Below are 10,952 nucleotides of genomic sequence, written 5' to 3' on the forward strand. Positions count from 1 at the left end.
CACGGATAAGTGCTTCGTCATCCTAAGGCATATAGTGTTCAAATATTATGAACTAAACAAACACCACAAATATTTGTAACCTGACATAAGGAGTGTCTGTTCAAACAGTGCATTGATAAATGCATATAGTATTGTGCAATATCACAAAGTCTTGTTTTGACCTAAATGCAACTTGTTAGTTGGGCTGAGAGAACCCATTGTGTTTGTTTTCCCAGTTGACCGTAAACTTTGTCATTACTCTTTGTGAAATCCTATACAAAATAATATGTGTTCGTGTATAAGTTCAGTTGAAGATGTCTTTATCCTACAACGGATTTTTTTTAAATTGTACAAAAGGTAAATTATATATTGCCAATGGTTTTCACATACAACCCACTGCTTATTAGGCTACATTTCACAACGGCCACTCCAAGATTAATTTGGAAAGCATGTCAGTTCATTTTTTTTGCGTTTGTAAAATATCCGGATCAGTGGATCTGTGTAGTCATACGAAACGGAGCTTTTCAGAAACGATGATGTAACGGCTAAATAGCGCATATCATGTTTACTATAATTAGGTGAGAAATGCAGCTTGTGCTATTATTTTCTGGGGATTTCTAATTTCATTATGGGCTAGGACAGAGCGTTATATTCCAAAAATATAAAGTAGTAACTGAAGGGCGTGTGTGTGTGTGTGTGTGTGGCACTGGCAACAGTAACTGGGGTGTGTGCACGCGTGTGTGTGTGTGTGTGTGTGTGTGTGTGTGTGTGTGTGTGTGTGTGTGTGTGTGTGTGTGTGTGTGTGTGTATGTATGCATGTACAGTATGTATGCTATTTGGTTAAAATGGGTAGGGTTTAAAAAAGGCAAAAGCATGCTCTATTGCACTGGCCAAAAAGTGGGTCCTTAAAAACTGCTTCAACTTCTGAGATGGATGTATGTATGTATTTAAAAGGGGGGCTTTTTTGTAAAGTCCCAGCCTACAATACCTTCATAGATTTAAAAATAATTCCAAAGTAAGGTTACCAGTGAAGGGCAACATGCCTATTCACTGGGGACTATGCAAGGCAGACCACCCCCCTGAGTCCAAGTTAAACTAGACCGTATGCATGTATGTCAGTATGTATGACAGTATGTATGTATGTATGTATGTATGCGTGCGTGTGTAACATTAACTGGGGTGTGTGTGTGTGTGTGTGTGTGTGTGTGTGTGTTTTATAGGCAACAAAGTATTATGCACACCTGTATGCTCTGAGGCAGGGCTCAATGTATTCAGAAGGATGCACATAAAGTTACGTAGACAGCACTAGAATTGCATTTTATGTAGTCATAGTACTTTATAGTACACATGTATAATATATAGTATGTATAGTTTACTAGATACTCCACAGTTACGTTCTTAGTTTATACATGATTCATGATAACTACGTTTTATATTATGTGATGTATGCCATGCTTTTGTTTTTGCTTAATGTAAGTCGCTCTGTATTAAGAGCGTCTGCTAAATGCCTAATTGTAAAGTGCACAAAGACACCATCTGCACTTGCAATACGAACCTATAAATAAAGTTCGTATTGCAAGTGCAGTCGGCGTGTGGGTCTTAGTGCACTTTATGTGCATCCTGCTGAATACATGTGTGTTTTATAACGAAGCAATGCTGGCAAAAATAGAGCATCAACTGTGAAGCTGTGGAAAAACTCTTTCCATCTCAGAATTCAGCGTTGAAAGGAAAGTCCTTGTGTTTCGTGCTCCTGTATGGTGAAGAAACAAAGAAGAAATAGAAATTGTCATATCTTGACAAGCCATATCACCGCTGTGGGGCAGAAAACCTTTATCTACATATATCAAATTTCACGCTTTGTTGCACCCCCATCGCCATAAACACATTAATCGGCCAATTATGAAAATAATCGTTAGTTGCAGCCCTAAACACTGCAATCTGTTCTGTGCTTTTGACTCCACTAATGCAAATTAAAACCTAAATTATAATACTGAACTCACCATTGCATTGGACACACTCTCCAGTTCCTGTTGAATCCTAATACGGTCTTCATTTCCTCCTCAGACAGCTCAAAATCAAACACCTGTGGTGATCATACATACATAGGATTTTAGCGGCACAAGGTGAAAAGTCAGAATGATGATTAATGTGTAAAAAATAAATATATATATAAAAAAAGCTGATCTACAAGCTGCGATCAGACAGAGCTTGTAGATTGTCTGGCTTTAAAATGAAAAGGTAAAACATTTAAAATAAAATAATAAAATCGAGGCACACCTGTAAGTGCAGATACTGTGATGACAGGGGAAAGAAATCCCTGGGGAGAGTTCACCCAGAGTTGTGGGTGACCAATCAGAGCCCACTATATTCAAAGTGACTTATTTGCTGTCGCGTATATCTATTCTACTTCCGAGCATAGACATGGTATTGGTAACGCCCCGCCTGCCTCCGATTGGCCTACCGACACTGCCGGCCTTTACCAGACTTTCCTCCGAGGTGGATAGCTATATGCTGGATAGTCTGCTGCGAGGTTACTCCGTGGTGGGAAATAAATACGTACGTTATAATACAAGAGAATGACAGCTTGGCGCGCGCGACAGTAACTTTTATGTGTTGTAGAAGAGTAAAACTAATATTGTTTATGCCGTTTATTTGATATGTGTAGTGTAAACTTGAAACATTATTGTATTGTAAAAAGGTCTCTTTTCCCTTGATCTTTATCTTTTTTCAGTATAATAGTTTACTATAATTAGATTAATACACGATAATCAACACTAACACTTTAATTTAGAACACACCCAAATCAAATCATACAACGTACGTGATCAATCATTCAATCAAAGCAAACGGCATAAACAATTAGTTTGCCTCTTCTACAAAAATAAAAGTTACAAGTTACTGTTGCGCGTGCCAAGCTGTCATTCTCTTGTACTATTAGTTCCTACTACAGAGTAATCTCGGGTCTCGGAGGACAGTCTGGTGAGACCATTGGGGCAAGACGTGCAGTGTCATCAGAGGCAGGCGGGGCGTTACCATGTCTATGCTCGGACGTAGAATAGATATACGCTTTGCTGTGACGTTGGAATCTGTTTGTAACCGCCCATTGGAAATAAATCTTCCACAACGAAGTTCAGGATAATATCTACTAAGGCCATCTCCAAACGTTCAAAGTTTCGGACAATCGCTTGTTAAGTTGGCACTCGAACCTCAATGAATGGGTTGCACTTATTTCCGTTTTAGTTATAAAAAAAAAAAAGATTACAGCGAAAATATGTAAGAATGTCCAGCCCGCCCTGCAAGGTTCTATAATATGTAATCTCTCGGACATGCACTTTCTCTGATGCGTGCGTGCAATAGCAGCACACAACTACAGTGCTCTTTCACGCAGATCGCCTACATGCAAGCAGACCGTCCCATACACTTAGTAGCTAGATAAACGTGTTTGAGGCCTAACTGTAGGCATGGGATATATATTATAATAAACAGTTCTTCATAAACTGTTTATTTTTGCGTAGGGAAGCGCTGGTGGTCATGCGTGCATCATGCTGAAAATATCCGATCTGCAAGCTCACAACGTGTCGCATCTACGAGTAGACACGCCGTGCGCTTGCAGATCAGCTATTTTCAAGACGAGACTTCTAAAGTCTTTTTTTCCCCCTCACCGATAGCAGCTTGGTTAAAAGCACGTTCTATCGGTGCGCAAACGTTTTGGTTTTTTATTAAAAACGATGGACGTACGCTCGAAAATTCCTGCCGAAGCTCGATTCCTAAAAACAGGGCTAGGGGACAGGCTTAAATGCTACGCATTAGTCTGGCCATGCCAGGTTAGATACTGATGTCACCAACAAAGCCAAGTATGGGCCGAAATATCAGCCAAACAGATACATCGCTCAGGCTCTAGTCAGACGTCTGAACCACTCACCTATACAACATTCTCTCACTCGAAAACTATTTGAATGAGCTAGACTTAGCCCAGATACCTGGAAGTTCTCCTGTATGCGCTGTGGTGTGATGGACTTGGGAATCACGATCACGTTCCTCTGAATCTGGAAGCGGATCAGGACCTGAAACAGGGAGAGAGAAGTAGGGAGTTAGGGAGAGTCAACCACATGTAGGAAGTGAGTCCCCCTGTGTATCTCACAACAGCCATGTGGGTTCATGCAGTCAGCATGGACTGAAGCAAGAATAAATCTCACAACTAAAAAGTTTCGCCTGGCTGATGCCAAATCAATGCAATCTTGCATGCAGCACACAACCGTGTGTTCTAACTCACACTGATGCATGCAAACACAGAACATGTCCCATATGCTAGGAAAACTAGTTGTAGTTTGATTAACTCCCGCTCCCTCAGGTCAAGCACTGCCAACCAACTGGAACCCCACAAGTCCAACAAACGAACTTGGGGAGACAGGGCCTTCGCAGTGGCCGCCCCTTCTCTGTGGAACTCACTCCCAACACACATCAGAGCTGCCCCCACCTTCGAAATGTTGTAAAAAGCACACTCAAAACCCACCTTTTCAGACTGGCTTTCCCTACATAAACCCCCCCCCCCCCCCCACACACACACACACACACACACACACACACACACACACACACACACACTCTCTTCTTGTTTGTCCACTTTTGATTTCTAGTTTTGAACCTTTTAATAAAATTGTATTTATTTCTGTTCTGTAAAGCGACTTTGGGTACCTTGAAAAGCGCTATATAATTTGTATATATTATTAAACATGATGTGCTAACGGAAAAAGCTCATAGCATATTAATAGACCCACGCTTACCCAGCAGGAGAAAAAATGCATAAGAATGCATAGCATGGCGTAAAGAATAATGCCAAGTATATACGTACGTGATCAAGCAGCATAAGTAAGGAGCCTAATTCAAGTTTCATGATCTACCTTGCTTTTTTTTTGGTGTGAACTGTGAAGAATGATCTTGCAAACAAAATAAACATCCATGCCATTATATTATGTAGGCATGGTACAATGAGTGCCTTATTTGAGCCCCATTAACTGTTTATTAAATAAAGGCGACCTTAGTCAACCAATCTACATTGTTGCACCAACCGAGGCCAGTGTCTAACATCACATTGTGTCTGACGTCACAAAGGGTCAGCAATACCTGGGCGGACGTCTTCTTGTGCTTCTCTGCAATGGCCTTAATGTTGGGATCCTCCAGGAGTGAAGGGTCATCCGGTTTGGCCCTGTGATTGAAACATCAATTAACTGACTGCATTCATACATTTTCATAAGATTTGACCGCGACATCCTTTGAGAGTATACATGTGTGGAAATAGAACGTTAACGTTGGGTCTCACCAGGGTCTGTCGGGGGATCCCAGGGGGCTGTAGGCTGTCACGGAGATGCCCTGCGAGTGGCAGTAGTTGATCAACTTTTCCTGATTCATGTATGGGTGGCACTCAATCTGGGGACACACAAAAGACACATACATTAAGGTCACATTCTCACCTAATACTTCGGTACTCGATGCGAATGGGTGGAGAAGTTGCGATTCTTGCATATTTTTATAATTTGCTGCGGTTTGCCTTCACACTGGCTGTGTACTTCGAGTAATAGTTAGGACTTTTGACGTAAAGTGAGGGTAACGGATGCAGTGTGTCGTCGGGGACTGTGTGTGTGTGTGTGTGTGTGTGTGTGTGCGCCAGCCACTGTTCTTTTGGGCACATGAAGGATAGCCTGGCTAATAAGCCAGACCGAATCAGCCGATGGCAAAAAAGAAATTGCCTGCCGGTGGATTACGGTCTGGAGAGGCTCAATTGTACACCCATTTCCTCCAGAGAACTGGTGTGGCCAATCGGGCTTTGGTACAGTGACGTTCAATGCTTGAGACCTTTGACTGACAGTAGCTCTGACCAATTGCGTCAAAGAGAAAATGTTTGAACCCGCCCCCCGGGAAACGAAGCGAAACCCATTTTTTCAGTAGAATGCGGTTTTTAGAACATCAGTACGAAGCGCACTTTCGGACGATGTGCAGCAGGATTCGTTGTGAAGGTCACCGAAGTTATTTTGGGTTGAACTTCTCATGTGTTGTATTATGCAGTACAAATGGCATTCTAGTGCAATCCAGGGGTTACCAAACCTTTTCAGCTTGACAACCAAACTTACCAAAGAAAAAAGAACAATAATGTCGCTATAGTATATACAGTATGTACTGTATGTATGTAAAACTAAAATAAATGATCTATTATTTTCTACAACTACCCCCAACTCTGTGTAGCACAGAGACACAAAGCACAGGCAGCCTCCTACTGAAAGGGCTTAAGGAGGATGTTGTAATGCAATAAGAAAGCTGTAGCCAGACATAGAAGACATTTATGGTGAAGGGTGGACTGGATCTGGAAACGGGGTATAAGGTCAATGGCAGCAGCTAATTGATCTACATAGCCCTGAGGGAGGCACTGCTCTGACTAGCTCCAAACCAACAGCCATCGATCTGCCAGCCCGGTCATTTTCTATTAAACTGGAAGCGGGCGGAAGGGGGTCTAAATACCATTGTGTGAATCTGCACTTATTGGTAAAAGAGTGTGGCCATTTTCTTGTTGGATTTTGGAAATGTATAAAAGGAATGCAAGAACGCTATGTTGGATGTTGTTTAGACAGATGCTAGGATTGAAATGTACCTTTGTAGCAATCAATTGTTTATCTTGATACTCTTACACGCCCACTCCACAGTGTGATCTCATCTCCCTCTAGTCCGCAGGAGATGAGGAGAAGAGAAACAGTCTCACGGAAGGAGGAAATGTCGGCTCACTATTTTGCTTATTGCTTCTAAATCTCTGTATATAAAATATAGCTCACTCAGCAAGTCTCTTAGTTACATCAACATTGTTCTTCGACAATAGTTGTTTTGCGTCTAAGTATTACGATTAGACAGTTCGCATTGGCTATTTCGCCTGCCACGCAGTGACGTGCCTAAGCTTCCCTGCAGCCATTAGCTATGATTGCAGTCCCAGAGCCAACTAATAGAACAGTTACGACATTGAGGGGGCAAAAAAAACAGCGGAGCGCCGATAAAACGTGGCAGCAGACTCTCTGATTTAATGGGTAACAGACAGCAACACATTTGAGTCTCAGTGACTACTCGCAGACAGTGGACTCCCACCTTAGAGTATATATATAGTCGAGCAGTTCTGATTGGCTGCCTCGTCTCCAGCCATGTTGCCGCAGAAGTCTTTAGGGTCACTAATTTGAGCATAACAGCGGAGCGCAGCTAAAAAGTGGCATAACGTCAGCAGCAGACCCACAGATAATAATAATAATGCAGCTGGTAATTAATTGATTTAATCAATTTGGGCTTGTTTTTTGTTCAGCACCTGTAGATTTTTTGTGCCTACTTCGCTTTGGATTCGATTTCTGAATAATGTCGTTGTCATCTAGCTCACCTGTTGCAAACTCGCTGCAGCTGTAATAGACGCACCTTTAACCCATGACCCTGATTAATCTACTGCAGGCTATATCTTCTGAACCCTTTATTTAATGTGAGCCTGTGTTTTAAGCAAACCAAATTCCCCACTCAAACATGGTGTACAGTACCTGGTTGTTGGCAGGCTTGTACTTGAGGCCTGGCTTATTGAGGACGGCCTCAATCTGCTCCTTGTTGAAGTTGGAGACACCAATAGCCTTGACCAAACCAGCATCCACCAGCTCCTCCATGCCCTGAAAAAAAAACATCAAACCTCAAGCCTCGACATCATATCCTCACGTGATACTGAATTGGCAAACTATAATTATTTATATATATTTTTTAAAGTCTTGCATTGACTAGACACAGCCATGTCATGCATATATAAAATGAGTATACAGAATATATTCAATCGTTTCATTACATTTGATTCATATGAACATATTTGTAAAATGAAAAAGAAAATAAACTTTAAAAAGCATGATACACAGTATTTGGGGCAACACTAGAAATAAAAAGCATGAGGCACAGTATTTGGGGCAACAGTAGAAATAGAATGCCATCTAGTGGCCAAATGCCAAATGCCAATTAACAAAAGGAAGAGTAAGCACCAATTTAACCTGATGTTTGAACAAGATAAGACATTCAGACAGGCTACAGTGAATTAGCTCAACTCAAGGGAACCGCTACTGTGAAAAGAATCAGTCTGCCCACCACTACCTTCAACGCCTGTAACTCTGGCAAATAGATCAATTACTGTGTGAACTGTTGATAGCTAGTATGTACTGTTTTCTGCTCTGCGTTTTGGTTAATTTGCACCAGATAAAACTCCAGCGTATCCTCAGCCATTGATTCAACTACACCATATGGAGATTCCGTTTATGGTAGCCAATTTTCATCCGTACGGTATTTGACATGTTTGTCGGGTGCCTTCTGCAGTTCACCACACAGAGCAGACGGACTGGTCAGCACTCATATTATCCCTGAAAAAACAGCCTTTATTATCTTTTCACCCAGGATAAATAAAGACGGGTTATGTGCCAAAGCCATTATGCCGTCATGTGGGTGTATTATTGCTTTTATAACAGTGATATATTAAATGTTGACCTTGAATGCATTCCAATGACGAGTTGCAATTTGGCTGTGTTATCAACAAGAATTCTCACTCTATCCCCTACGTATTAGTCCACAACGTTGTGATCACGTAGATCATGGGTTTTCAACAGGTGGTCCGTGAAGGTGAAGGTGTTGCATGTGGTCCCTGACCATGCATTTAGTAATGTAGGAAAGTGAACATTCGTATTTGAATTTATTGTATTGGGTTAGGGTTAGAGAAAGTTGAGGAACAATGCAGTAAATGATCTGGTGACAAATTATGACGCATCGATGTTGTCAGTTACTGGGAAGTCGGATGTCAAGAACTTCCACAGAAAAGTGAGTTAGAATCTCAAGGGAAACCATACCGGATTGCCTGGTTGAGACACCATTACAAGGAACTGTGCCCATCCCATAATCAATCGCAAGTGTCTGCTTACTCATAGAATAAGTTACAATGAACAGCAACATGAGTTTAATATGGAAGGTTAATTTCTTTCCCCCCACACCATGACCATATCCCCCCTCCCAACACAACAATGGTCCCCAGGTTAATTATCAGTCAGGGTGGTGGTCCCCAGGTTGATTCTCAGTCAGGGTGGTGGTCCCTGGTTCATACTCAGTTGAAAACCCCTGACGTAGATCACCATTTTCAGCAAAGAGATTTGGTGTAGAGACAAAAGGTATAGGGTTTAAGTGGTTCCTCTCTAATGTCTAAGATGCCTTATGTCATTCTTTCCCACTCACCTCCCATGTGTCTACGAAGGAGGTATTGTCACTAATGGTTTCTCCTTCACTGTCGAGAGGGAAGAGTTCACTGCCAGCCTGAAGAACAAAAGAGAAGGAACAGTCTTGGATACACGTACAGTAATATACTAGGCATGGGAGGGGTAAAGGCTCATACATAGTCTGGCTTTTCGGTGGTGGGGTGACCACCGAACTACAACATGACGTCACGAGCCGCGGTGAAGAGCAAACCACCGCCACCGCTCCAGCCCTTCTCTGTTTTTACTCACCACCGCTCAACGTTATTTCAGCTCCGGTGGTCAGCTCACCACCGGAGCGGTGGTCACCTAACCACCGAAAATCCAGACTATGAATAGGCCTTCGTCAGGAACTCATGGTTGGATTAAAGCTAAATAAATTGTTAAGACTGAAAAGGCCAAGTCCTAAAATGCGATGTGTGAAAAGGGAGAATGACAAGAATTTCTAAAGGTAAACACAGATTATTTTCCTCAGACGAGGACAGGATAAACAGCTGAACATACTGTACCTTAAAACCCATGGGCCAGTGTATCAGGTAGAGGTCCAGGTAGTCCAGTTTGAGGTCACTAAGGGTCTTCTCACACGCTCCCCTCACTAGAGACTTTTCATGGAAGGTGCACCACAGCTGAGAGAAAACAGGAAAGTCAAAAGGTGTCATCAACCTAACAACCAAGTGCATCCGAGTAGGAGAAACCTAAAGCACAATCACTTCAATTAAAAATGGAAATTAAGTGAACAGGGCAAATTCCATGCCATGGTTAAAGGAGAATTCCATGCTAGAAGGCTTTCTTACCTTTATTTGTAGTTGTTACGTCCCCACCAAAGAGGTCCAGGTGTTATTTTGTGCAAAAGTGCATTATTGGCTATTTCCCCTAATATAAGCCCTCAATGGGGGTTGGGTTTTTGTGCTAATTTGCTAATTTTGCTAATGATTTTTGAGCGATGGAAATAAGCGAATTAGCACAACACCCCAATGCCCCATTCAATTCAATTAATTTGAGGGCTTGTGGTAGGGGAAATGGCCATAAATGCGCTTCTGCACAAAATAACACCTGGACCTCTTTGGTGGGGACGTATCAACTACAAATAAAGGTAAGAAAGGCTTCTAGCATGGAATTCTCCTTTAATCTGACCATAGCCTGTTCAAAAACTAGCATTTTTAGTTGCATCCGTTTCATTTGGCAGTGCAGCACTGATATGCACACTCACCCACACACGATGACCTACCTTGCTGACCATGAAAAGTTCTTCTCTTTTGACCACGCCATCTTTGATCATAGCCTGGACACCCTCGCCCACCTCTGCCTCGTTCTGGTAGACGAAAGCCCCGTCAATGAGCCTGTAGCCTGCAGAGATGGCTGCTTTCACTGCCTCTGTCACTTTGCCTGTGGGAGACTTTACAAGGCCACAAAGATTGTGGGGATAAATATGGAGGTTTTGATTGATTGAAGTATATTTTAACAGTTTGCAGAATAGGTACATTTCAAGCACTCAATACAAAAACTGTTAACTGTGGACAATAGGGTCCACCATTTTCGATTAATGAGAACATTTAGAGATGTACAAATATACACTTCTAAGAAAAAATAGGAAATCATAAAACGTAAAAAGGGGATGGTGGGGGACTTTTACGGGGGCCAGTTTCGAATTGCAGCCGTCCGTAGGTGCCCTTTGAGAGCAGTTTTGAA

The 10,952-nt window shown here is 42.1% G+C and overlaps 1 protein-coding gene across 1 annotated transcript in view; it reads right to left on the bottom strand.

Moving 5' to 3' along the window:
• Positions 1-1,158: 1,158 nt before the first annotated feature.
• The window catches only part of LOC308310974 (aldo-keto reductase family 1 member B1-like), a 10,787-nt gene continuing 993 nt past the window's right edge, over positions 1,159-10,952 (bottom strand). Inside the window, exons 2-10 of the mRNA XM_080757466.1 lie at positions 10,492-10,659; positions 9,773-9,889; positions 9,247-9,324; positions 7,536-7,658; positions 5,300-5,406; positions 5,104-5,185; positions 3,960-4,043; positions 1,980-2,062; positions 1,159-1,729 (exon numbers count right to left, since the gene is read on the bottom strand). Of these exons, the coding sequence (XP_080613592.1) occupies positions 1,687-1,729; positions 1,980-2,062; positions 3,960-4,043; positions 5,104-5,185; positions 5,300-5,406; positions 7,536-7,658; positions 9,247-9,324; positions 9,773-9,889; positions 10,492-10,659 (885 nt within the window). The 3' untranslated portion in view covers positions 1,159-1,686. The remainder of the gene's footprint in view (positions 1,730-1,979; positions 2,063-3,959; positions 4,044-5,103; positions 5,186-5,299; positions 5,407-7,535; positions 7,659-9,246; positions 9,325-9,772; positions 9,890-10,491; positions 10,660-10,952) is intronic.

Source organism: Protomyctophum bolini, assembly GCF_963924005.1.
Source record: "Protomyctophum bolini genome assembly, chromosome: 23".
Taxonomy (NCBI): domain Eukaryota; kingdom Metazoa; phylum Chordata; class Actinopteri; order Myctophiformes; family Myctophidae; genus Protomyctophum; species Protomyctophum bolini.